The sequence below is a fragment of the Meriones unguiculatus genome, chromosome 11 (assembly GCF_030254825.1).
Source record: "Meriones unguiculatus strain TT.TT164.6M chromosome 11, Bangor_MerUng_6.1, whole genome shotgun sequence".
Classification (NCBI taxonomy): Eukaryota; Metazoa; Chordata; class Mammalia; order Rodentia; family Muridae; genus Meriones; species Meriones unguiculatus.
In genome coordinates this window covers 55,256,774-55,284,714 of record NC_083359.1, presented here as the reverse complement: position 1 = coordinate 55,284,714, position 27,941 = coordinate 55,256,774, and the positions used below count along the sequence as shown (strand labels likewise).

The 27,941-nt window shown below is 45.1% G+C and overlaps 1 protein-coding gene across 6 annotated transcripts in view; it reads left to right on the top strand.

Moving 5' to 3' along the window:
• Atp2b4 (ATPase plasma membrane Ca2+ transporting 4) overlaps positions 1-26,130 on the top strand; it is a 104,787-nt gene extending 78,657 nt beyond the window's left edge. For 3 of the 6 annotated variants that reach the window (XM_060364323.1, XM_021633768.2, XM_060364322.1), the window contains 7 exons: positions 821-927; positions 8,631-8,822; positions 9,283-9,496; positions 10,306-10,517; positions 11,532-11,639; positions 13,435-13,602; positions 21,696-26,130. In XM_060364323.1, coding sequence (XP_060220306.1) covers positions 821-927; positions 8,631-8,822; positions 9,283-9,496; positions 10,306-10,517; positions 11,532-11,639; positions 13,435-13,602; positions 21,696-21,998 — 1,304 coding nt within the window. In that variant the 3' untranslated portion in view covers positions 21,999-26,130. Of the gene's footprint in view, positions 1-820; positions 928-8,630; positions 8,823-9,282; positions 9,497-10,305; positions 10,518-11,531; positions 11,640-13,434; positions 13,603-16,935; positions 17,111-21,695 lie in introns of all 6 variants that reach the window. The other 3 variants (XM_060364324.1, XM_021633769.2, XM_021633770.2) reach the window with 2 other exon arrangements.
• The last annotated feature ends 1,811 nt before the right edge of the window (positions 26,131-27,941 follow it).

Below are 27,941 nucleotides of genomic sequence, written 5' to 3'. Positions count from 1 at the left end.
TTGAAGAGTTACACCTGTGGTCCTAAAACTCAGGAGGAGGTGGAGGCAGAAGGGTCCAAAGTTTGGTCATCTTTGGCTACATAGTGAGTTCAAGGCCAGCCTGAGCTACATGGGACCTTGTCTCAAAACAAAAAGAGCCATCAGCCAAACTCTTCTCCTGTCCCCAGTAAGGAATCCTGGGAGCGGTCCCAGGCTAATACGGAGAGCATTGAGTTTAGCAAATGTCTGAGCTCCTGGCAAGTATATTATATATAGAGTTGTGGTTTTTGGTTTAAGGTTTTAGTAGGGTTTGGGAGTTCTTTGTTTGCTGTTGTTTGCAGGGGATGGGGTGGGGGAGGGGATGAGACAGGTTCTTGTGTAGACCAGATTGACCTTAATTCCCTAAATAGCTGAAGATGGCCTCGAACTCTTGATCCTCCTACCATTACTACCCAAGTACTAGAGTTGAGGGATAGGCCATCACAGCTTCTAGAGCTGAGGGTGGCATTATTAGTCTGCAGCTGGTAGGCTGAAGTAGGACACTTGAACCCAGGTGTCTGTCTTCAAAGCCATCTCATGCCTTCCCAGCTACCGAGCAGCTTCATAAGGCACTGGGCGAAGACTGCCTTTCTCAGCTCAGAATGACCTTAATGAAACAATTGCCCTTGGGTGGTCACTGTAGACCCAGCAGCAGAGAGAAAGGGGGAGGAGAGAGTAGAGGCAGAATGATAGAGATGGGGGAGGAGACCAAAAATGTCTTTCTGATGGGAAACAGTACTTGCCACATGACCTCAGGTAGCACATGTGTGTTCACTATTGGGTGTGTGTCTGTTTATCCCAGGTATCATTGACAGCACTGTTGGGGAGCATCGGCAGGTGGTGGCTGTCACTGGTGATGGAACAAATGATGGACCCGCCCTAAAGAAAGCAGACGTCGGTTTTGCCATGGTAAGCTCACCAGGTCCCCCCTTGGGTTGCCTTCATCAGGAGCCAGGCAAGCATCTGCTTCCTCTGCCTTCACATCCCACCTGTGGCCTCTCCCCACCTCCATCTCTTCCCGCCTACCTGGCCAGTAGTATGTGTGTGAAAAACAGATGGTGGCTGTTGAGGAAATCACAAAGTGGCTTACCCAGAAAAACAAGAGCACTGCGGTGATGCTGTTTGCCTGAGCGAATTCCAGGAGCTTCAGCTTCCACATAGAACATGTTCAGTGTTGTGCCCTTCACATGTGAGATCAGGAGTATCTGGATCTTTTGGCAAATTCCTTTTAAAGTCAAGTGTCCCAAAGAGGCATCTTGCTTCAGTACAGGAGGGTGGGTGCCAAAAGTGCTTGGGGCTTTGGTTCAGTCTGAGGTTTTTGTTGGTGCTACAGGAGGTGTGATGATTGTTGCAAGTACAGCAGTTGATTCTGATGTCCAGAGAGGGTTAGAAGTTCTGAGTACAAAGCGCATCCTCACACTCAAGCAGGTTATTGCTCCTAGCCTCTGTCCTTGTCTAACTGTTGTTGGGATCTAAGCAGTGGAAGGGAATTTAGGAAGGGGTGTGTGAGAGTGAGAGACTAGCCAGATTTGGAGGTACATACCTATAATTCCAACATTTGGGAAGCTGAGGCAGGAGGATCTCAGGTTCAAAACCAGCCCAGTCCAAACCAGTTCCAAATCATCTTGGATACTTACTAAGGCTCTATCTCAAAAAGAAAGAAAATAACCAACTTCTGTGGAACTCTTTAAAAAAATTTTTTTTGTAGTTTTTTTTTTTTTTTGTAATTAGATGGATATATGTGCATCTGTTTGTAAGTATATGCACAAGTAGGAGGAGGCCCATGAAGGTTAGACACAGTTGTGAGCCACTCCACGTATGAGCCTGGGATCAAACTCTGGCCCCCAAGAGTGCATGCCCTTAACCACCAGTTCTCTCTTTCCTAGGAAGCCCTAAAACAAGATGAAACAAAACCACAGTTTTAATTCTAAGAAACTTTTAAATATGCTAAAGAAGTTAGAATCATATAATGGGTCCTCACAGACTTGTCACTGTGCATCAGTAGGTACTCCCATCAGCTTCCGCTATCCAGCAGAATTATTTTGTAGTCCATCTAAGACATTTTGTCATTTGTATTCATAAAATTTTGAATATATCTTCTAAATAATATATATCAATAAATGCTTGTAGAGAATTATAATAGAATTTTTCATTTAAAAAAAAAACCTGATAATTCAGGCAGGGCATGGTGGCACATGCCTTTAACCCCAGCACTCAGGGAAGCAGAGACAGGCAGATCAGTGTGAGTTCATGGACAGCCTGGTCTACAAAATGAGTCTAGGACAGCCAAGGCTACACAGAGAGCCCTTCTCTGGGGCAGGAAATCAGCTAATTCTAGCCAGGTGGTGGTGGCACATGCCTTTAATACCATTACTTGGGAGGCAGAGGCCAGCCTGGTCTACAGAGCGAGTTCCAGGACAGCCAGGGCTATCTAGAAAAATCCTGTCTAGGAGAAGGGGGGGGGAAACAGGGACAGAAAGATGGCTGGCTGCTCTTCTAGAGTACTGCAGTTCAATTCCTAGCACCCACATGGCAACTCACAACTGTCTCTAATTCCAGTTCCACCTTCACACAGGAACACATGCAGGCAATACATTAAAAATAAATAAATGCACATAAAAATAAGTAAATGTTAAAGAAAAAACAAACCTGATAATTCCTCACTATTGTCAAATTCTAGTTGGTGTTTAAATTTCCCCCAATGACTCATAAATGTTTTTATAGTTTATCTGTCCGAGTCAGAATCCAAATAGAATCCATGCCTTATAGTTTTCTAAGACGTCTCTAAATCCACATCAGTGGACCTTAAAGTGTGTCCTTTGTGGGCTTGTTGAGACAGTTCAGTGGAGAAGAGCATTTTCTGCTCTAACAGAGGATGAAGGTTCAAGTCCCAGCACCTACAAAGTGATTGTAACTCCAGTTCCAGGGGATTTGACTCCCTTTTCTAGCAGACATATTAGGCACACATAGGGTACATATACATACATACAGGCAAAACACCTATACACATAAAATTAATTAAAAAAAAATGTAGCCCAACTTCCAGTGCAAGAGCAGTAACTGGAAACCTATGGAAATGCAGATTCTCAGGCACCACCCAAGCCTACTGGGTCAGAAGACCTGGAGTTGGGAATCCTAGTGTGCCCTAATGTTTAAGAACCACTGATTCAGCCTGTGTCCCAAAGATGTCCTTGTATTCACAGATTTACTAGGGCTCAGTGGAACCCGGCCTATGTGCTCACACATGGAAGGCCTTTATCACAGACACGTACTGAGGATAGAGTTAGATCACAAGAGAAAAAGACACTAACAGAATCCAGGGGATTCGGGAGCAGTCTCTTTGTGCTCTCCCTGCCACAGAGGGGCGGGGGGAGTTCATTCTCGTGTGTGTAACGCCTCTGACAGGGAACCTGTCACATCAGTTCCCAAAGACTTTATTAGTACTGGCTTTGGGGAGTTCCTAACACATATCAAGCTTCCAGACCCCCGAATGGGAAGCAGGAGCCAGATGACTTCAGCATGGTCTGCCGGTCTGTGGGCGCCGTGCGGCCAAGGACAGAGGCCCAACACGAAATTAGAAAATGTACTCTAAATACCGTGAGATTTTTTTCGGAGGGTTTGTGGTGTTTGTTGTTGTTGTTATAACTCCGTTACACCCTTTCTGAGTGTGAACTTTGTAGATAACAGTGTTGTCACAGTGTCAAAAGGTTGGATACCTGGCAGAGCGACCGCCTGCCTCAGTTAAGTGCTGACCACAGGGAGTGTTCTGAGAGCCATGTTCCCAGGAGCCAGCCTTGCAAGTAGGCCTTTCCAAGGATGGCGGCCTCGGGGCCACTGCGCTGAGATTTTGCACAGTTCTCTTTCACCTTTGGCATGGCTAGCATGTTGAAGAAACTGGATTTATTGTCTACACAGGCTGTTCCAACAGCACAAATGTGTTCTCCTTTAACATAATGTCAATGTTAAATGTTTGATCCCTTGGTTTTGATTTAGGGTGGGATTTTATGATTTTGTTTGCACCTCGCCCCCGTGTGTCTGTGTATGTTTGTATGTCTTTGTGTCTGTGTGTGTCTTGGACCCACCAAAGTATGGGTGTGGAGGTCAGAGAACAGTTTTTGGAAATTGGTTTTCTTCTTCCACTGTGGGATCCTAGCATCAAACTCAATTTAACAGATTTGCATGACAAGTGCGTCTTGTGAGACTGTGTCTTGCTCTACCTGCCTGGCCTGAAACTGGCTGCATAGACCAAGCCTGCCCCTACCTCAAGCACTGGGATGAAAGGGGTCCTGCATCCCACATCTGGCTTGTTTTGCTTGTTTGTTTATTTCATTTTGTTTAGTTTTTCTGCCTCATTTTGGGTTTCAGACATGGTCAGGCCTTCCCCTGAGTCTGTAGCCCAGGCTATCCTGAAAATTAAAGCAGTTCTCCTGCCTGTGTATCCTGAGTGCTGGAATCACACTGTACAACACTGGTTTGTCCCTTGTGTTTTATGTAGGTTAGTCTAGAAGCAATCAAGTTCTAGAGCTCATTGGGAGCTGTGAAATGACAGTTTCCATTTTATTTATTAACCTGAATGCTTACACAGAAGGAGATTTCCCTTTACCTCTGTCCTTACTCTCTGCTTCAGTTCCCACATGAAAGGTGGTTAAATGTTTGACTCTTTTTCTTTCCTTACCACTGATGTCTTGTTTCATTCTTTAAGTATTATTACAGACACATGTTTTATTTTGTTTTGTTTTTTAGTATTTGGATTGAACCTAGGGCCTCATGCATGTCAGAAAAGTGCTCTACCACTGAAATGCCTCAGCCAAAACAAGGGAATTTGAATATATGTATGATGCATTTTAACCCATTGTTCTTATTATTATTGTCTTTATGCTCAAATTTGATCCATCATTAGCCAAGAGAAACCTCTTCCATGTCTCTGAGTCCTTTTGATGTAACCCTCAGTGTCTCTTATCACTTTCCCAGTTTCTTGCCTGATAGGACACTGCAGAGAGGTTGGGCCTTTTGTTGTCTTGTTTTGAGTTTTGAGGCAGTATCTTTCTGTGTAGCCCTGGCTGTCCTGGAACTTGCTCTGTAGATTAGACTGGCCTCGAACTCACAGAGATCTGCCTGCCCCCGCCTCCAAATGCTGGTATTAAAAGCGTGCACTGCTACCACCTGGCTGGACTTACTTACCACCTGGCTGGACCTACTCTTTTTCTCAGGTCTGGCATCCCGCACTCCTTAAGTGTGCTCTGCCTGATTTTAGTGACAAGCCATATTGGGAACACAATCATAACATGAAGATGCACCTTCTCTCTGAGCACACTCCATTTCTAATTCTAGTTAGTGGATAACGAGGCAAAAAAAATGAGATTTCACGGCCCAGTTTTGTTTCTATACCTGTGTTTAAGAAAAAAAAATACTTCCTAAATTGATGTTCATGTTTCTCACCCAAATTTAAAATTCTGGAATGCTAAGCACCTACTTTATTTCTAATTCTCTAATTTGTTTCTAGGTTCCCTAATTTTATGTTTGTGGTTCTTCAGATAAAAAACTGTGACTCCTAGTGCTTTTAATGTAATTATTGACTTTGTCTAAAAACATATGTAATAGTTATAAAATAAAAGAAAAAAAAAGAATTACTAAAAAAAAATCTTTTATCATTTTGTTTTGAGACAGGGTTTTACTATGAACCTAGGTTGGTTACACCCTTACTATATAGCCCAGGAAAGCCTTAAACTCACAATGCCCCTGCCTCAGCCTTCTAAGTACTGAAATTTTGGGCATGTACCACCACACTGAGCTAAATATTTATCTTTTTATTTAGTTTTTTTAAAAATATTTGTTATTGTTTGACAATTCTGTACATATATATTATTCTTATTGTCTTTTATCTGTAGTGATCTCTTACTAGAAATACATCTAAAAAACATAATTTTTAAATGAAAAAATAGAGGCTGGAAAGAGTCTAGAGATTAAAAACAGACTGTTTTTCCAGAGGACTAAGGTTCTAATCCCAGCATCCACATGGTGGCTTACAACTGCCTGTAACTCCAGTTCCATGGAATCTGCTGCCCCCTTCTGGTTTCTGGAGACATCAGGCATTGGTGCACAGACATACACGCAAGCAAAACACCAGTGCATATATAATGAAATAATTTAAGTCTTTAAATTAAAAAAATAGCAGTTGAGCTGTGTGGTGGTGTTGGCAGACACCTTAATCTCAGCACTCAGGAGGCAGGGGCAGGTGGGTCTCTATGAGTTCGAGGCCAGCCTCTGGTCTGCAGAGTGAGTTCTAAGACAAACAGGGCTATACAGAGAAACCCTGTCTCAAACCCCACTCAGCTCCAAAAATATCAAATAGGGGCTAGAGAGATGGCGTGGCAGTTAAGAGCACTGGCTGCTTGTCCAGAGGACCCTGGTTTGGGTTCTAGCAACCAACATGACAGTTTACAACCATCAGTAACTCCAGTTCCAGGGGGCACGGTGCCCTCTTCTGCTCTCCACAGGTACCAGGCATGCCTGTGATGCACCAACAGGCATGCACCAACCCATATATACAAAATAAAAATAAATCTTTTTTTGTGAATACAATATATTTCTACTTCATCCTCCTAGATAAAATGGTATATGTTCTTTCCCACCTCTCTTTTCTTCAGTTAACAGTATTTCCTGGGGCTGGACAGGTGGCTTAGAGGCTAAAAGCACTGTCTGTTCTTCCATAGGTCCTGAGTTCAAGTCCCAGCAACCACATGCTGGCTCACAACTATATATAATGAGATCTGGTGCCCTTTTCTGGTGTGCAGGTATATGTGCAGACAGAACATTGTATACATAATAAATAAATCTTAGAAAAATATAAAAGAAACAGTGTGGCCTGAATATTACATCATAGTAGTGAGTAGATGCAAGCAAACTACCCTCCTTTTTCTTTCCACAGGGCACAGATGCTGCACAGAGGGCAGCATGTATCTGTATTTGAGGTTTAGGGGGAGAGGACAGGATTGCCTAGGCTAACCTCCTGCCTTGAGGTTATAGACATGCTACCATGCCCTACACTATAGAACTTTTTGGTAGGGAAACTGAATTGCATTCTCTTATCTAGATAGTCTTCATTTGCTGCAATCTAGATAGTAAACTAATATTACTAGATAAACAGAACAATCAAGTATACACCAAAATAAAGAATAAGTTCCTGGGGCTAGAGAGATAGAGAGATGGTTCAGCAGTTAAGAATGATTGGTGAAAAAAAAAAGAAGAAGAAGAAGAAGAAGAGTGATTGCTGGGGGGAAAAAAAAGAATGACTGGTGCTCTTGCAAGGACCTGAGTTTAGTTTCCAGCACCCACATTGGCTGGCTCATAACCACCTGTAATTCCTTATTCGGGGAATCCAGCATCCTACCCTGGACTCTGCAGGTACATACACACAGAAACACATAAAGATTTTTTAAAGTTTAAAGATTCTACAAAAGAATAAGCTCTTTTGGGTTAAAGTTGCAAGATGTATAATAGAAGCACAGACTGGGGCTGTACTGTTCACCAGCACTTGGAAAGTAGACACAGGAAAACCAGGAATCTGGGACCAGCCTTGACTACCTAGCGAATCTGAAACCAGCCTGAATTACATGAGACTGTAACGCAAAGAAGAGGAGGAAGAGGGAGAAGCTGTGTATAGCAGTGACATATGTGCTAGAATGGCAGTGTTTAATTGACCCAGATAATAAAGATCGTAGGAGTCAAACATATAATCAAGGAGGATGTTTCTGATTTAGAAAAATGATGGGAATAAAAGCCCAGACTAAAAAGGTAAGGGTGATTCTGGAGATTTTTAATAAACCAGTAAGTTTTGAGCAGAAAGCTTGCCTGAGAGCAGGCTGGGGCATAAATACAGGGTCACTGTGAGGACATGGACTGTCAGCTAGAGAGTTCCATGCCATCTATTCAGAAGTCCTCCATAGGTTCCCAGTGACAGGGCTCCAAACAAGGACAGAACATGTTATGTTACAGGACGGTTCCTCCTAGAACAAACTGCAGGGTTTCCGAAAGGTGCTTAGGAGGCATGGACTTCAGTCCTGCTCGTGTTGAAAGAAATGCAGGAATTTGAAGGTAGCATAAATGGGACTTGCCCAATCCCTTTCAATTCTGGGGTGAGGAAGTAATAGGGTAGGGAAAGAGACTATTCGAAGACGCCTAACTCCTCATCTGGGAGAGGAGCCAGGCAATGATGTCAGACCCCCAGGTGAGTAATAGTCTCTCTCTTCTACCATCAAGCAGCCATGGACCCAGCTGTCACAGTGGGAGCCTAGCCAAGCTCAGCACTTCCAACAAAAGTGCATCAACCCATCACTTCTCTGTCACCTGTGCAGCGTTTGCAACCCAGAGTCTCTTCAGAACGAAGAGCAGAGGCAATGAGGGAGGCCGAGCTTCATGCGCACATACCTTTCACAGGGTGTTTGCAAGAGGCTCTGAGAGGGCAGACAAGTGGGTGCCCTCTGTTTTCTGTTGTGGCTACAGTGCCCTCTAGTGCCTGCACCTGGTTCTGAGGCTTCCCGTCCTTAAACCCTGGGTTCAGTGTGCTACCTACTCTTTAACTGCTCACTGTCTGCCTCCCTCTCCCCCTTCAGGGCATTGCAGGCACAGATGTGGCTAAGGAGGCGTCAGACATCATCCTGACTGACGACAACTTCACCAGCATTGTGAAGGCAGTGATGTGGGGACGAAATGTGTATGACAGCATCTCCAAGTTTCTGCAGTTCCAGCTCACCGTCAATGTGGTGGCAGTTATTGTGGCCTTCACTGGAGCCTGTATCACTCAGGTAGGGCAGGGCTTGGATGGCAGGGATGACGCAAGGAGCTCAGGAACAGAGGGTAGGGGGTACAGTGTATCTACTTAGAAGTGAGGACAAGGATGTCCTAATGCTGTGTGGACACTTCGCTGGACCAGGTCTACAGTCTCTATCTGCTTGGTCAGAATAATGATTTACCTACCATTCATTTAGTTTTTTGAGTGGTTTTTGGTTTGGTTTGGTTTAGTTTGGTTTGGTTTGGTTTGGTCAGCAGCTATGAAGTACACTTACATGGATTATCTTTGTCTTTTCAAAGCAAGCTTTCATGTCAGATATGTAAATTTGTCAAGGTCACTCTGTACCCAGGTAGCCAAATTCAAGGTCTAGTGGGTAGCTGGAGCTAGGCCACCTCAACAGGATGATGGAGCTGGAGAATGCGATGGGTTTGGTTCTTGAGCAAGCTGAAAGGACTGGTTCTTCTTCCCACTAGGATTCCCCACTGAAAGCGGTGCAGATGTTGTGGGTTAACCTGATCATGGACACGTTTGCCTCCCTGGCCCTGGCCACAGAGCCCCCAACCGATTCTCTGCTGAAGCGTCGCCCCTATGGACGAAACAAGCCTCTGATCTCGCGCACTATGATGAAGAACATCTTGGGCCATGCAGTGTATCAGCTCACAGTCATCTTCCTCCTTGTCTTTGCTGGTGAGCCATGGTTGGGAGACGGAGGACAGCTGTTAGGTGCTAGATTTAGTTAGGGCCAGAGATGGCTGAAAGAGAACATAGCATGGGAGCTAGTGAAGTACAGACAGGTGCAATAGCATCTTCATCAGTGAGTGTTCACTGAGTATTCCCAGGCCAGACATAGCCTTCCATCATGCCACAACACAGGGAAACAAATACCAGTGAAGCCAACCGGCAGGCAAGATCAGATAGGTTGAGACCAGAGCCAACATTTAAAATACTTCATTAAGGCAGGCTGGAGGAAGTGCAACTAAAAGCACTGTTGCTCTTGCAGAGGACCCAAGTTCAGCTCTCAGCACCCACATGGTGGTTTACAACCATCTGTAAATACAGTTCCATGGGATCTGATGCCCCCTTCTGACCTCCAGTGGCACATACATACAGATAGGCAAAACACTCATACACATAAAATAAAAGATATAAATATGGGCCAGGTGTTGTGGCACACACTTAATCCCAGCACTCGGAAGGCAGAGGCAGGGGAGTTCAAGGCCAGCCTGGTCTACAAAGTAAGTCCAGACAGCCAAGACTACACGGAGGAATCCTGTCTCAAAAAACAACAACAACAAAAAAAAATAAATCTAAGATAATTTTAATGGGTTATTTTAAAAAAAGTAAATGTTCAGTAACTTGTGTAACTCAGAAACTGATCAATGTGAATCTTCTAATGACCAGAAGCCACCAGCATGGCTCTCCCAACACTTTCTGTCTCACCCTGAACCCTCACCGAGACCACAGTCATCCTCTAACATGTGTCCTGCTCCTACTAGGTGAGAAGCTGTTTGACATCGACAGCGGACGGAAGGCACCTCTCCACTCACCACCCAGCCAGCATTATACCATTGTTTTCAATACCTTTGTGCTCATGCAGCTCTTCAACGAGATCAACTCCCGGAAGATCCACGGCGAGAAGAACATCTTTGCAGGCATCCACCACAACATCATCTTCTGCACTGTGGTTCTGGGCACCTTCTTCTGCCAGGTGAGATCCCTCAGGAGCTGGAGTAGGAGGGCTGGGAGACACAGGGCAGAAGCTTACAGCCACAACTCTCTAATGTGCCCAAGATGAAAGAGGGGAGGTTATGGGGACCAAGGCTATGAGTAAACACTTTGGGATCCTCAGTTTGCTTCCGTGTGCACCTTGTTCTAGAACTGAGCCCAGTCAGCATGTTACCTGCAAATATGACTTATATACATTCATGATCTTTATAAATGTGCACTCTCTCCTATCTTCTTTCCGTGTCAGTGCGCATGAAATCTGTGTGTACTGGTAGTGTAGGCTCCCCATCCCTGCCCTTTTGTTCTGAATGGGCTTATGATTGAAAATGCTGCACTATTCACAGAAGAAGGGATGGCTGCTGCATGTGCAGCTGCTGGGCTAACCCTGGCCTGGGCTCCTGTTATGGGAACTGTTATGGTTACCTGGTAGTGGAAAGATGGGCTCCTTCCTTCTCGCCCTAATCAGAGGCTCACTAAGACATGTGGCTACCAAGGGTTATGAGCAGGCCCCAAGGACATCTTCTTGGGGCTGAAGACATGGTTGAGCAGTTACGAAAAGACCAGAGTTTGAATTCTGGCACCCACATCACTTGACTCACAATCACCTGTAACTCTAGCTCCAGGGGATCTGACACTCTTCTGATTTCTGTGGCACACGTACACACACACACACACACACGTTCCTCTTCTGCAGTGCCTTCTCTCTGTCACACACTAGGCTCAGTCACAGGAAGCCTCCAGTGTCTTCTACTTCTGCCAGACCATTTGCTAATCACTGTCACAATAGTCATAGTGACAGCATGATTCCCATCAAAGTGTTCTATAAAAACTATTTCTGTCACCCTTCTCCACTGTTAGTTAATCTTTCCTGTTCCACAAGAAAATAGGACTTGCACCACAAGGGCCCTGCAGTGGTCGCTGTGGTCTCTGCCACCCTGATGATCCTGGAAGGCTGACCCCCTGTGATTGGACTGCCCATTATTTTCCTCTGTTTCAGATTTTGATCGTGGAGTTAGGGGGTAAGCCCTTCAGCTGTACCAGCCTCAGCCTGGAACAGTGGTTGTGGTGCATCTTCATAGGGATTGGAGAACTTTTGTGGGGCCAGGTGAGTGTGCTGTGCCCTCTGCAGATCGCCAGTGCTGCAGACTTTGCTCTGAACGAGAGGGACACGTGGCTAGCCTCCCAGGTCCTTGTTTCACCTGATTCTCCCTCTTTCCCCCTCCCCTCCACAATTTCAAGGTAACTTCTATCTTGGGGTAATCTTTACCTTTACTTGAGGGGCTTTAGGTTCTTTGCCCATGCCTAGAGATTAGAAAAAAAAATAATAATAAGTTTTTTTTAAACAAAGGTGGAATTTTTTCCTTAGCAATTAAATCTGAGAATCTTAAAATCTTAAAAGTAGAAGAGTTTACAGGACAGACGTCATGCTAACAAAGCAGCAGTCTGGCCAGGAGCTATTGAACTGCTTTGGTTCAGGGCTTCTCCCTCCTGTGCTTCATGATGGCCGGTTAAATAACCAACCACCTCGTGAGAGAAATCAGTACTACAAATGCTCCAGAGAAGTATGGCTCATTGATCAGCACAGCCTCTGGCGGCTGAATCACCCTGCTCCTTTTCACAGGCTGAGCAGGGCAGGTCACTTAACCGCTCCGTTTATCCCATATAGGATAAGAGGCATCACTAATTGTTGTTAACCAGTAAATAGTTACTATACAAAAAAATATGACAGTACCTGTTGAAAGTACTGTGACTGTTAATATTAAGGACACTAATGTCATCTTAGCTGAGTTTCTTTTGTAGTAAATAATAGAAAAGAGTGTTGGGCTATGTAATGTTTATTATTAGCCCTAAAATTATCATGACGGTATCATTTAACCCGCTATCACAAATAACACCTGTTAGATTTATAATTGCCTTTTTACCTTGAGTTGAGCAGATATTTCACTTACACTGTCTCAGTATCCTCACCATCCATTTCCCAGCCCCCATCCAGTGCCATCCACCCTAATCCTCCTCACTTGAACTACCTTTCATCCATAATCCCATGATACTTGCTTATATTCTTCATCTGGGTCTTTTCACTCCATTATTGGAATACTTCCTCGGCCCACATGGTTGTTTCTCCACACTAACCCATCGTGGCATCCTCCTCCTTCCTCTCCTCCTGTGATTCCTTATGGTATTCTCCAAAGCCAGGGAAATGTAGCCACGCCTACCCCATTCTTCCCTGCACAGGTATAGGCTGTTTAATTAGCCAGTTGGGTCTAATGACTTAGGCAGGTTTTTATGCAGAGGGCCAGTAATTAGCATCAGACCAATCTCCAACAAGTTTCACCCTTCTGTTAGTACCAGCCTTAGCTCCAGCCTGGCCTTTTCTCTGCAGATGTAATGTCTCTGCTGAGAATCCCTTAGTGCCCCCTTCAGAAGCTAAGGATGGGAGTAAGGAAGGGGTGAAACTCTTAGCTAACTGTCTTCCAGTTCCTTTCTCAGTCCTTCAACTCCATATATACAATGTGCCTGTCACCCAGCTTGGTTTGCCCCAGCCCCATTTCTTCCCGCTGTGTGCCTGCTTTGTACTTCTGTTCTGCTGTCTTAAAAGACAAGGGTCACACTGGGAAAAAGAACCCAGACAAAGACTGAGCGTGAGTATCGTGAAGTGTATCGATGCACATGGCTGGGAGATGACAGGAATCAAGCCCCCTTCTGTGTGTCTGTGAATGCTGGCACCTTCCTAAGAGCTGAGGCTGGAACAACTGGTTAGAGATTGGTGCTTCTTGGTGCTATCCTGATGGGCAAAGCGTGTGGCTGACAAACCACTCAAGGGCCTGGCCCAGGCCAGCTAACATCTTTTCTTCTCCAATTTGGCTGTCTGCCCTGCCCTTTGCTGTGGCTGCTCTCAGGTCATCTCTGCAATACCAACCAATTCTCTGAAGTTCCTGAAGGAGGCTGGGCATGGCACTATCAAGGAGGAGTTCCAAGAGGGACAGGAAGAGATTGATCTTGCTGAGATGGAGCTGCGCCGAGGCCAGGTCCTCTGGTTCCGTGGTCTAAACCGGATTCAGACTCAGGTACTCTGTAGTAGCTTGTCCTCACCCTGGGGGAAGAAATCTCTCCATCATGGGAAAGGGTGGGTAAGCAGCAATTCCTGGCAGCCAACACCCTTTCCCCTTCGTAAGGCTCGCTGCTCAAGGGCAGCCTGTGCTCCTTAGCTTCAAGGCCAACAGGGCCAGAGGTCTCGGAGGGATTCTTCTGGGAGGGAATAGTCAACAGATGGGACCAGGGGCCACTATCCACAAAGTTTCTTAGCTTTGGTTGGCTACAGCCCATCCCAGGTCTGTCCTCGGAGCTGTCTTCCCACATAGGTCTATTCTAGCTCCAGTCATGACCCCAGGATAGGGAATGTGTAGGCCTTCCCTGCCTTGAAGGAAGAAATAAAAGACCGTGATTTTATAAAATTGGAAGGAACAGCTAGCATCCTGGCAGTCACTGGGTGTGACCTTTGTGCTGCCTTTGTGGTGAGTGCTGTTGTCTGGGGAGGTCTTTGTTAAAGGGGCTCACCTTCTTCTATCGTCCTGCCTTGATGCAAGGCCTCTCTGGGGAATCTGAAGATTAAGTGGCTATAAACAGCTGTCTGTCAGTGCCTGATATCCTTGAAAGGATTCAGACTTATTTCTCAAAAAGGAAGAGGCTGTTTTTTCTTCTAACCCCTTTCCATTCTCATAATTTCTGAAATGGAGTACAAATGAGTCCCCTGCTTGTAGCCCTAACCATAACAACCCCTCCCCACACACACACATACACACACATTTTCCGTGCATAGCTACCTTCTGGGTGAGCAGGCTGGCCTTGGCATTGATAATGCTTTTCCTCTGCTCTTTTCTTTGACCCTTTATTGTTTTACTGCCAAGATTCCTGAACAAACCATCAATTCCAAGATCTTGAGGGGGCTATCCTGAGTAAGGCCTATTCCTTCCTCCCAGTTGGATAGAGATCTCCAAAATATTTCATTTTCAAAAACTGGCCTTCGGCTGGTTTAGAGAACTGCTTGACTATCCTCCTCCCCTCGTTGGTGCACAGAGAAGATAAGCAAATGCACACTCTAAACTACCTGATAGGAACTATCCTCCCTGGAGCAAGACACCACGTAGAACAGTGGGCAAGATATAGGTAGAAAACCCTGGGGCTCCTTTCCTCTCTCTCCCAGGAAGGGAATCAAATTGTGACCAGCAAAGACTGCCTCATGATGGTCCCCACCTCCACCAGCCCTCCCTCTGAGTCCTTCCGGTGCCTGTAGATCTTAGCACCTTGCCTCCCACCTCTAAAGTCCCTGTTGCCGTCTTTCAGGTCTGCTTTTTTCAAAATAACCTCTTTGCTTTTCTTCCATCCAGGATCACCTGCCTCCTCTTCTACTGTGTGACTGTTTTGTTTTGTTGTGTTTTCCTAGCCAGGATCCCTCATTCCAGGACCTCCTTTCTTCTTGGCAGTTTTCCTTCTGGGGAGCTGAGATTCATGGACCTTCCTTTTCCTTCACTGCCAGTTTCCATTCCCTTGCCTGTACTCCTCTGTTTAATCCCACTGCACACATAGCTTTAGGCATACTTCTTTCCCTACTAGAGCATATGGTAGCTGGGCCAGAATGGCTTTTAAGCCTAAATTTGAGGCCAAGCATGGTGGCACATGTCTGTAATCTCAGCACTCAGGAGGCAGAGATGGAAGGATTCCTAGTTCCAGGCCAGCCTGGGCTATATTAGCTAGATCCGACTTCAAAAACAGATAATCAAAGGCCTAAATTTAGGCTCTAAAGGCAACCTGTTAAAGATGCCACTGACAAGATCCATCCGGTCTGTTATGATTGGCACCTGATTGAGCAAATGAGGCTAGTGTGCTAACTGCACCTTCCATGTCCAAAGTCCTCCCACCCCCACCGATTGCTCAGCCTCAGCTGGATCCCTACAAAACACGTACTGTCTGGCTGCTGATCGGATTGTCCATCGTCCGTCATATTGCAGCATGGGGGCAGGGGTTGGGGAGGGGAAATGCTGCAAAGCTCCTGTCCAGGCCTGGTTTGGATTGTCCCTTTACCTGATTCTAGGCAGTTCTTTTCACCTTTACCCTGTAGTTTGGGGAAGATAAAAACGCTAGAGAGCAAATATTTGAAGAATTAAAGGGCTGTACTCCTAGCACAGTAAATGTGGAGTGCAATTTCATTTGTGCAGAATGGACAGTATAACACTGTAAGCACCTAGGAAGGAGCCTCTGACTTCTTTATGGGGCTACAGCCTTCTCAAGGGCAGCCCTCACCTCCTACATCTTCAGCCCTCAGACCACCTTAAGGGTGGTGTTTTAGCTCAAGCTTGGTCTCTTCCTAAGCATTTCTCGGCTTCTCCAGAGGCTTGTATACAGGAACAGGAGCCTGACTCAGGAGGCACCTGCCATCCCATCTTCTAGGGTAGAGTCAAAGGACAGAGTCAGCACCTTCTTTCTGCCACCCCCATCCCCGGTAGTCCTAAGAGGATCCCAACTGATCTGTGAAGGATAAATGAATCCCTTTCTATTTGTTCCTCAGTACTTAGGAGTCAAGAAAAAGGGTAGTAGATTGATTAAGACCCAGAGCAGTGCATCTTCGGGGAAAGTGGTGGTTATTAATTGCCTGCATCCCTGAGGAGTAAGCTGAAAGCCAACGGCCTGATCTGATAGACAAGTGGTCCAAGAGTTCCAGCCTTCCAGCACTGCCACCCGTGGGGCACCAGCCTGCCAGGAAAGGTCTCCAGGGCTTTGTGGCAATGAGCCGAATTCTGCCTCAGAATCCTGAGCTTCACTGCAGCCAGAGGAAGGATCAGGAAAGTCATCCAAACTAAGCAGCCGAGTGTAGGAGTCTTTTCACCATGGCCACTGTGTGTAGACTACGTATTCCCCATTTTTCTTTAAACACAAGTTATTTTCCTGGAAATTTTGCAAAAAAAAAAAAAAATTGATTGACTTAGAGGCTCTCGAGCCTTAAATTTCAGTACTACATATTTTGTTTCTGGTATGTCAAATTGCTTGCCTTATTTTTAAGAGTACAAGTCAAAATAATGAATAAGCCACTGGTCTCTGCCTAGCTTTTAGTTGTGGGGAGAAGTTCTTTTACATTTTAAAGGCCTTTGGACACCTGTCCAATCTGGGCTACAGAGAAAAGAAAACTGAACTGTAGCTGAGTGTTTGAAAATCCATAGCAAATAATTCTTTAAACGAAGTGTGGTTTGCAATTAATGCCCTCTTCCACCTCTTTTTCACCTGTTGCTCTTAGTTTGAGGGTTATCACTCTTGCTCTCCAACCCCTTTCCCCAGCCCTCCTCACCCCGCCTTCCTCTTCCTTCTCTCTGTGGAGCAAAGCTGTCTCACTCTCTGATTCTTTACAGATTGAAGTAATTAACACATTCCAGACGGGAGCTTCTTTTAAGGGAGTCCTAAAGCGACAGAACATGAACCAACACCTTGATGTAAAGCTGGCTCCTAGCTCCTATTCAGAAGCAGTGGCACCAGTCAAATCTTCCCCTTCCACCTCCTCTGCCGGTCCACCTCCTCCTGTGGGCAGTGAGTCAGAGCCTGTTACAATGCATGATTTGCTAAATCGACCACAAGAGAGCACGTGACATCCACTTTAACCAACCGTGGTTACTTGTCCTTTTGTGTTTTTTTTTTTCCACCTTTGATCTTTTGACTTAAGGAAAGAAAAGACAAAAAAAAAAACAAAAAACAATCCTCCCCCAACTCCAGCTAAAACCAGGCTGTATGCCCTTTTATTTAATTTTTTTATGTTGGAAAGTTATACCTTAACTGTTTTAAAGACAATAACCCTATTTTCTGATTGTTCCTCTGCATTGCTTGCTGCTTCTTTTCTTGTTTGTTTGTTTGTTTTGCTTTGCTTTGCTTTGTTTAGCCTCAGATTTTGCTTGCTGCTTTGTTCCTTCCCTCCTCTTCTGACTCTGCCTCTTTAGATATGAGATTAGTTACAACAAAGACCTAGGAACTCTCTTGGACGTGTGGGAGCCTATCCCGGGACCCTTCACCAGGGCCTGTGCTAATGGAGCCAGGACTGAACTTGTTGACTAGTTACATTTCTTTCCGCTACCACTACACTGTTAGCTGGCAACGAAAGTTATAACTCCACTGGAAAGAAGAAGTTAGTCCAGCCTCTGTTTTCTTAACCTCTCAGAGATGGTTAAATCAAACGCTCGTTCAAGAACTATTTAATGCACACATGAGCAGCAGAAATAAAACCTTTTGGCCCACTTGGTGGTCTATGGCATCCCAGCTCTCAGGAAGCTGAGGCAAGAGGGTTATGAGTTTAGAAGTTTCTTAAGAGCCCCCCTGTTTTCTCATCTTTTCATCTAGTTTGATTGTGAACCAGCCAACCCTGTGTATTGTATTTTGTACATTCTGTTTCAGGAAACCCTGACTGCCCAGGCTTAATTAGCACCTGTCAGGTTTCAGCCTCAGACCTGGCTACTCTCGCTGGGAGGTTGCCGGGCACTTGCTAATGCCTTCCTCTTTCTGGCTGGTTTAACTTCCCTTTGTGGAGCAGAGGAGAGGCATTCAGCTTGCTGTCCAGCGAGGCGATTCCATGCTCCACCGTCTCACACATCACAGGGATTCCCCCGCCGCCCCCGTCAGCCCTACGTCGCATTGTCTGTGTTTCACATGACTGTGGGGCAGGTTTTCCAGAATTCTGGTATGAGTTGGGAATGGGAGTTGAGTTATAGTGATATAGTGATACCTTCTGTCCCCCCACACCCCTCAAAGACAGGCCTGAAGGCACTAAATAAGTCTTGCCCTGCAAAGTGCAAAAGCCTCTCACTCTAGTCCTTCCACATTCCTTTCTTAATCCCTTTTTTTCTTAGTTCTCCCATCCTTTCTAACTAGTTTCTGTCCTGCTTTACCATTCATTTCTGTGGTAGAAAGGGCTAGTGCTGGCTGCCCAGGGACTCAATGGCAGAGGCCAGAGACCAGTGGGCTCAGAGGAGCTTGTAAGCCATGTGCCCTGAGCCCCCAAAAGTTTAGACCATAGAAGAGATGGGCCACGTGTGCTCCTTCTCTAGCATGTCCCTTCCCTGGAGGTCCTAGGAGTTGAAGTTGTATATTTTCAAAGCCCACTTTCCCATTCCAGGGTGCTTTAAATGGCTTCAATTGGGCATGTGCTCTTCCTAAGGTCCCAAAGGCTTCCCTCTAGAAGGACGTCTCTAACCCTAGCCTATGAAAGGCGAGTAGAAAAGTAAAATATTCCAGCGGATAAATAGCACCTTCCTCAGATCTACACTGAGCTCAGAGTGTGCTCCACTCTCCCCTGATGGGCCAGCTCCTGCCTCTTGAAGGAATTACTCTTCAATCAGCCCCTCAAGAAACATTGCCCAGAGCTTTTGAGAAATGATGTTCCAGGTGGCTGGCTAAGTGGGGAATGTGTGACTCTCCCTGTGCGAGCTCTACCAGCCCTCCTTGTCCCCACAAACTGCTCACACACCAGACCCTGTGCTCCTGGCACGGGATGCCAGCCTGGCGTCCACTGGTGACTGTCCATCAGCACATGTTCTCTGAGCCAGTATTGGAGTTGAGTACTCTGGCCCAGGCCCCTGCCTCTCTCCCTCACCCTTTCCCCTACCCCCTGGTCCAGGTGGTTCTCCCCAGTTCCGTGACTCCTTGCTTGAGGTCCCTTACAGGTGCCTGGCTCCCCGAAGTCTCTAGAAGTCTTGATATCTAATAGATGACTGTTCTTTGCTTCCCACCTGCCCATCCCTCTTCACTCTATCTCCTTTATTTGTTTGCCCATAAGAGTGTTATGAATCACCCCAACAGGGGAAAGAAAAAGCCCACAGACAAGCCCCAGACTCTTCAACCCTAATTTTCAAAACTAAACTCTTGTTTTATAATGGATTTCACATATAATTGCTACAATAAACTGTCCAGTTGCTTAAAAACAAACAAAACAAAACAAACAAACAAACAAAAAACTAGAAGACAATGAACTAGCGATAGATATAAAGGTCCCTTCCCTTCTGTAAGACCCTGAGAAATGTGGAGCATACAACAGCATACAACAGCATACAACAAAAATACTGCTATGCACCTACCAAGGAGAGGAGGCTTTGGACTTTTCCCCACACCAGAGTATCTATACCAGGGCTAAGGGAGAAGACACTGAGTTTGAGCTCATTTAATCTAACTTATCTTGTGCAAATATTTCAAGTATAGGCTAACTTGGGACCACCCAGACGTTAGGAGCCTCCATTCTGCCTGATCTTACCCAGATTTGAACAGAGGCAACCTGACTGGTGAAAGCCACCACCAGATAGATGGTCAGTAGATCTACAGAAGGATGGAAAGCAGTCCCTCACTGTCTTCCAGGAGGTCCCAGATGCCTTTACGCTTCTCATGTATGCTGCAACGTTGAGTTGACAGTTGAGTGACAAGAGTCCCTTGCCTTCCAAGCTCTGAACACTCTAGTCATGGATGGGTTTGTAGCTACTATAGAGGAGAGAGGCCACAGAAGGAAAGCCTCAGCAGAGAAGAGAGAACCACAGTTCTGATGGTGAGGCTGCTGTAGGCAATGTCTTTGAGGGATCAGTAAAATTATGAGAGGTCCCAGGACAGGAAATCCAGCTGGTTTATTTGGCTGACTGTGTGATGCTACCTCCATACTCTTGCTTCTTCTGTAGGAATTATTTTTATTTAACAGCAGAAGAATGAAAGAGACACTCTTACCCCAATGTCTTCTACTCCTTCCTAACCTCCTCCTGACCTAGCAATTTCTTTTGCATTACTCTCATTTCTTTTCTGAGAATGCATCTGAACCAGACAAGGATTGACCACTTCCCCCAACAAAAACCATCTTATAACCCCCAGCCTTTCCTGGCCTCCCTCTGGCATCTAACCCTCCCCAACACCGCACTCCAGTCTATAATCAACTCCAGTTTATAATCAACCCAGATTATAAACCATGCTTGAGTAACACAGTTCAGAAATGTAGAATTAGCAAAACAATAACAGTGGAGGGGGAGACACCAAAAGGATAAATGCTAATGATTAAGCAAAAGCTACTCCCAGTATTGATTGCAGCCAGTCTTCTCTAGACTCCTTACTGACTGACTGACTGACTGAGCCCCTTCTTCTCAGCAGCAGACTGAAGACTGACAGGGCAACATGTTTGTCCTCTCCCCAGGAACACTGCAAAGTGTCTCCTTTCTTCATTATTTTCCACTGTCCTGTCAGAAAAGCCAGTCATTTAATTCTGGCCTCCTGGATTAGGTTTCTGTCCAGATCCTCTGCTTCTTTCACACTGGGTCATGTTCCTCTTCACACTATGCAAATGGCTGGGCAAAGCAGCATGAATTTACACTTCGGGTTTGAGCAACATTGCTGTAGATTGGGCATAGACGTGCACTTGAATGGTGAACACCAGGCCTTCCTCAATAGACAGGGAAAGGCTTCTTTTCCCACCGATGATTTATCTGCATCTTCTAGAGGACGAGCGCATAGCGGGGAGGCTTTTGTGGCAGAGGGGACACAGTGGAGGTTGTGGGATGTAAAGATGTGCATGTCTTCTGAACCAACAGTTAGGGACGTTTAATTTCCCGCATGCTGTAGAATGAAGGTTAGTTTGTCTGCCTGTGCACAGTACCCAGGGTCACGCATCACCCGGTGTTTATCGTGCGCAGATTGGTGAATGTTGGCTTTTGAGGGGTTTAAACATATCACAAAACTGCAGTGTGTAATTTTCCCATTCCACATTCACAAAAGGTTTGGCCTCCATACAGAAAGTCACCATGTGAATTGTCTTTTAAGTTCATTCATTAATGTCAACTTGGTTCCTACATGCTGCACTACATCCAAAAGAACTAATGAAATTCCTGGTTTGACTTCATTTTAAGAGAGGGTTGTTTGGAAATGCTAAGTTTGCTTTGTGCTGCTTCTTGGAATGCAACCTTTGAAGTGTTCTTATTGTCTGCATCACTCACTCCACCCCTTGTGCTTGAGATCTGAAGTGTGCAATGGTTTGGGTCGTTGAGCCATCATGTTTGGTGGCTCGGGTTTTGTTTTTCTCCCCTAACCACTCAAGTTTTCTTGTTCTGCTTGTAAATTCTCACCTCCCTATCTTCTCATCCTCTTTCTTGTTCCCCTGGTATAGATCAAAGTGGTCAAAATGTTCCATAATGTCCAAGACGCCATTCAAAATTCCAACAACCAAAGCTCCATCCACAGTTTCATGACCTCGCCTGAATATACTGCAGAAGAGGAATGTCCACAGACATTAATAGGTGATAAAGAAGATAATATATCAACTACTAAGGAGGAGACTAGGGTGCTCCTGTTGGATGGTGAGGCTGCTCCTCAAGACAACACAAACAACAATGCCGTGGATTGCAACCAAGAGCAAATCATTGCCTCCCATTCCGGCAGCCCTCTGCAAAGCCTGGAGACATCAGTTTGAACTTCTGTTCTCTAATTCCCGTCCCTGCTTTCCCTGTTTCTTTTCTCTTCTGTCCCATCTATAAGGTAATGATGGGACTTGTCACTGTTATGTCAGCTGCACCTAAGTGTGTGAGAACCCCCACCTGACCATGAAGAAGCAAGAGCAGAGACCTACAAGGATTCAAACCCTGGGCAGGTAATGGTAGATCTCCTCCTTAGGTATACCAGTTGTCATTTTTAAAGAAACAATGATAGTACTCCTTGGCATCACCCAACCCAAAGATTCCACAGCATTCCCACATGTGTCACCACCTCCTGACTCGGAGATTTTATTCTCTGAGTTTCTGCCATTTACAAGCTAAGTTGTGGGCTCAGGGAGAGACAAATACCCTGTGTTTGTGCTTCAGTAGAGTGATTATTCTCAAAACATTTTTTTTTCTATTTTGAAAATGTATGCTCTAAGGCCTCAAGCTCTTCCTGCCCTTCAGTCTGACCTCTCCAAGGTTCTCTGGATCTTAGATTCTCTATGACCCTTATCATCTTTCCTTTTATTCTTTTTTTAAAAGCTGTGGTAGTTACAAGAATTGAAAGGACATGGACATGTTGAGTCAACTGTGGCCCTTCTGGCCCCAAGAGAACCTTTCATTTTAATTCTAGAGGCTGGCAGGTTTCTTGGCTAAAATGGTCTCTTTGGAGCAAATGAGTTGGTGAAATAGTTCCCTGTTGTTACCGGGTCAGCTCCGACTTCTGAATGTCAATCTTCTTGGGTGCATAGGGGTTTCTAAGTGCCAGGGAAATCAGCCATGACCGTGAAGCTTGCATATGTGTAATAGACAGTTTTTACCATAAGCCTGAGCTTCCTCCTTGTAGAGTAGCAAGAGAATGAATGGGGCATGACCCTGCCTTCTAGCTAGATGAAGAGTTTCAGGACCAATATGGGGCAGGCCTAGGACCAGAAATCAAGAAGCAGACTATTTTCAAGAGCATTTGCCAAGGTTCTTTCAGGGCAGAAACTACTGTTGGGGGAATGAGTGTTACAAATCCTTGGGAGGGACTAAAGAGCCAATCCTTCCCAGGTCTAAGAAAATCTCCCTGCAGGCTAGATGCCTGGGTACCAGCTTTGCCATTCTCTTCACTTTCCTTATTCTATGCTTTGTTTTGTCCTTATTCTATGCTTTGTTTTGCTTTCCATCTCTAAGGAGGTCCCTAACTTTTGCAAATACTTCAATGTTGAAAATGCATAGCCAAAAGAGGAGACTTTCTGACAGTGCCCAGATTCAAGGTGCAAAGGCCCTCCCTGGAAAGCTCTCTGTCCCCTCTCCTGGCTTTCACACACCCTCTTCCAGCCTTCAGCAGCCTGCTCCATGGCAGCCTGGGAAAGCCCGTGCCTTTCTGCCCTGAACACTGCCCAGAGCATCCTCTGCCCACCTTCCTCTCAAGAGCTGGAAAGTTCACCAAAAGGGACTTCGCCTTACTGGGACAAGGTGGAGGCACATTCCCAGGTGCTCCGTTTGTATCCCTGCTGTGCTGATTTAAGCATTTTTGTGCAGGTGGATTCATGTCCCTTAGTCCTGTCTCCCATTAGGTCAGTGAAGCCTGCCTCCCTCTTTCTAAGGGGATGGGAATAAGAGAGGGTACATGAGGCTCATGAGAACTGACAGGTTTCCACTTGGGAGAGAAAGGCAAGATGGACTTGTCCACTCTTAGCCTTTTCTTCTATAGATCTTCTTTCCCCACTTGTCACCCAAGCTGCCCAGATAGCATGAGTAAAGAAACAGTCGCCATTCCACTCTCATTCCAGCGTAACCCATCATTATAGGAAGTAGGGAAAAAGTTTAAGTTGGATTTTGTGAAATTACACACTTCAGTAATCATCTTGTGGAGGAAAAAGCATCTCACTTGAGGTGTTAGTTATCTAAAAATGTGTATTTAAGTACTTTAGAAGATTTGATTACCTCAGATAATTTTGTAAAAGCAAGCCAATAACCAGCTTCGAGGGCCATTTCACCATCCTTGCTTCCAAGGATCTTGTGGTGCCTGGCAGGCTACTCCGAGGGCTTATGTCTACTTTTTCAAAGTCAACAGGTTTTTGTGTGTGTGCATGTTCTAGTTTCCATAGTAAGAGAGAAAATAGGGAAATATTATGCAAAAAAACTATAGTTTTCTTTAGATCAGAAACTGATGTTTTTGAGTCAGCCATATATATATATATATATATATATATATATATATATATATATGTATGTATGTTGTTGAAAGAATTTCAAATAGAGTGCCGTCATGTAACACTGTGGAAGGGAGCACACAACCAGCTGTTTGACATGACAGGTGACTCAGTATATTTGTAATTGGTTTTAAAAAAAAAACTATAACATACTTCGTTTCTCCGAGCAGCCATCTTTATATTTAGGGAAAAAAAATTGTTGGGTTCTAGACTTTTTTAATATGAATTTTGTTGATATGGAATTGAATGAGTTCAAGTGTTTCTGTGCTTATGTTTTTATATGTTTTTTCTATTCGGTTTCAGTGATCCAGGTAGCAGTGAGTAAATATGACATAAGTTAATAACACTTTCCCCTAAATGGTGCTTCGGATTTGAAAGAGGTCTGATGGGGAGAAAGAGACTATATCCTAGAGCCCTTGTTTGATAAACCTAGGAAAAATGGGTAAGAACCTGCAGGTAGCAAAGGAAACACCTACAAAGAGGTTTCTCAGCTGTCAGGACATGGGTGTATGCTGCCATGGAGAGAAAGTGCCAGGCTTGTTGGTAACCAGGCTTGAGGATCAGTTGGGTTTCTGTCTCTTGAGGAATTAGATGGCAGAATGGTATGACAGTCTGGTCCCTCCTGGTTGTCAAGGCTACTCTGATATGGAGTTTTCATTTCTTTATTCTTCTTTCACTTCCTCTTTCCCCTGGAGTGACCCCATCAGTGAGTTTCTGTGTTGTGAGATCTGAGTTGTGACATCCTTCTGTTTCATATGATACAGCAGACTGGAGACAGAGCTCCAAATTGGAAAAGATAAATACGACAATGGCTACTTCCAGCTCTGTCTGACAGTCTTAGGCTAGGTCCTTCTCAATTGTCCTTCGCTGTCTTTAACATACTATCCTCATCCCAAAAGACTTAAGAGAGACCAGCTAGGCTCCCTCTGGGCACTCATGGATTCCTTGGGTTTAGATTTTTTTTTTTTTTTTTTTTGCCTTCAGGCTTTAGGGGAGAGTTGCACAGCTCAATCAGAGTGACTACCTCACTGCCGAAAACCCAGAGGGGCACTGGAACTTGAGCGTGCCAGAATCCTCTCCTGTACCCTTCCCTTCCCCCCCACCCCCGCCTTACAGTTGAGGATACCTGTGGTACCATCCCCATCTGCACACCCAATCCCCTTCTGCATCCAGGGCCCGCCCCGTGGCACTGGGGGAATGGACACTTACAATGCCTACTGTTCTAAAGCCATTCCAGCCTCCTCCTCAGAATAGACCAGACACCCACCCTCCCTCCCTTCCGTTAGCTCAGAGCCAGAACTTTTGCCTTCCCAGCTCTGCAGTTAGGCCTGCTGTCCCCTTTCTTCTTGGTTGGGAGAGGTGACGGGAGATGAGCTCCCTGCAACTGAATCAGCCTTTGGTTCATGTTTTCTCCCCGTATGTATATATGCCATATGTAAATATGCCATATATGTGCCAACAAATTGATCTACGCCATCTTTTCTAATCGGCATGCAGATAGGAATTTTGAGTTTCTTCTCATTAACTAGTATAATGAGCACTGGTATTTTTGTACAAAAGAAAAAGGAAAAAAAAAAAACCAGAAAATTGACTTTTGTGGTCTGCATGACAGACATGATATCAAAGCAATGTATATCCCAGCGTGTGTTGCTATAGTTTGCAGTTCAGCTTAACAGTGCACCCAATCTGTATTTGCATTTGATATTATTTAAGCTCTATGTATAATGTTTTTTGCATGTATTTATGTGGTTCTTGGGAGGGGGGAAGCTATAAACTGACAAATCTGTACTGCAAATGTGTTATCCCATTGACACAGGATGAAAAGGAGTTTTAAAGGGGGTAATTTTTTTGGAACCAATAAAGCTTTTTGCTGATGAACAGAAACCAATGCCATGCACTGAGAATAAAAACCCGTGCCCACTTGTAATGTGCTGTGGTCCATGTGTTTATACTTTTGGGTCGCACCGCTGGAGCTGCTGGAGCTGAGAACGGTTTTCCCTTTACCACCTTTGGAGCAAGCTTAGGGCTCACTACCCTGAGGACCAGCCTCATTCCTTTGAAGAAGCAGCGTTTTTGTGCACAGTTAAAGTTGGGTAGAGTGCACAATCCAGGTCGTGGAAAGCTGAGGTCTTGAGAAGGATGAGCTAGACGATGCCTGGCATAAGCCCTCCTTCTTCTCATTCTTCCCCTCCTCCCCATCTCTTCCCCCTTCTCACATTGCCCCCTTCCCTTCTTAAAATGCTTTTTGACAAAGTTAGTCCTTCCCTATAGTGACTGCTTTTTTCAGGGAGACAGTCTCCATGGTTGTTTTTGTTTTTAACCATCCCTTTCATTGCCTTTGGGCATGGCTGGCATTAGACCCTGATGAGTCCTTGTAGCTCTCACCCAGGTATACAGCCACATTCCCTGCTCCCTTTTAAGTCACCCCCTCTAGAAAACCACCCCCTGTCTCTTTCCTTGGTTTCCTTAGGAAAAGTATGTTAGTGAAGGACAGCCAGCATTCACTGGTAGTTTCTAAAGGTACTGGTTCAAAAGTAGGACCAACCTGAATGAAAAGACTCAGGCTATGTCTCTTAAAAAAAAAAAAAAAAAAAGGTTGGGTAGTGGTGGCACATGCCTTTAATCCCAGCACTCAGGAAGGAGAGACAGGAGGATCACTGTGAGTTCAAGGCCAGCCTGTTCTACAGAGTGAGTTCCAGAACAGCCAAGAATACACAGACAAAACTGTCTCAAAAAAAAAAAAGTTTTTTGTTTTTATGTATATGAGGGTTTTCCTTCGTGTATGTCTATATACCTTATGCCTGATGCCCAGGGAAGCCAGAGGATATCTTTGGATTCCTGGAATTGGACTTACAGATGGTTTTGAGCCTCTATGTGGGTGCTGGGAGCAGCAAGTGCTCGTAACTACTGAGCCATCTCTCCAGCCCTCAGCCTAAGGATTATCCCCAGCTTTCTCATTTGTCCCTGATTGCTTTCCATAGGCACTGACATATGGACCATTTAGTTTCTTTTAAATGGAGGCTGGAAGGTAGTTAATTTAAACAAATTTAAATTTTAAAGGAATTGGAGCCTTATTTGATAACGAAAGCCATAAAAGAGTCACAATAGAACTTACTTTTTTTTCCCATTGTAAGTGCCTTCCTAAATACCCTTGCTAGAAAGGATGTCTCACACACACACACACACACACACACACACACACACACACAAGTGTAAGTGTAAGATCCTTTGACCCCATATTTCTCCTTTTACCCTCCCATCTTGTCATTACTGGGCGTATATCTGAGCCTTTCTGCTAAGACATCAGATCTTAAAAACACAACCTCCCAATTTGGGTAGTAAGGAATGGTGTCTGGCCAAGACTGCTGTTTCTTAAGATATTAGTTCTGTGGAGCATAAAGGCCACTTTGGTTCCTCTGGCACAGTTGAACATGAAAGAGAGCAGGTTCTTACCTTCTTTACTTCCAGTTTTAGAAGATAATAATAATAATTGCATCTTTAGTAATTCGAAAGTTCTCCTCTCTTGGTTATATGTCTTCTCAATGTAGTCACTGAGTAGTTTAAAGTTATTGCTGTGTCTGCCTGATTCCTTCCCAAGCCAGGGTGCTGCAGCAGGTCCACAGATAACCCCTGTGGTTACCAGCTCCTGCTCTGCATCTGTCAGGACATGATCTTGTCACTGGAGGCAGGAAGAAGAGGAATGGTCTGTCTTGACAGGCAAATGATTTTACAACTTTA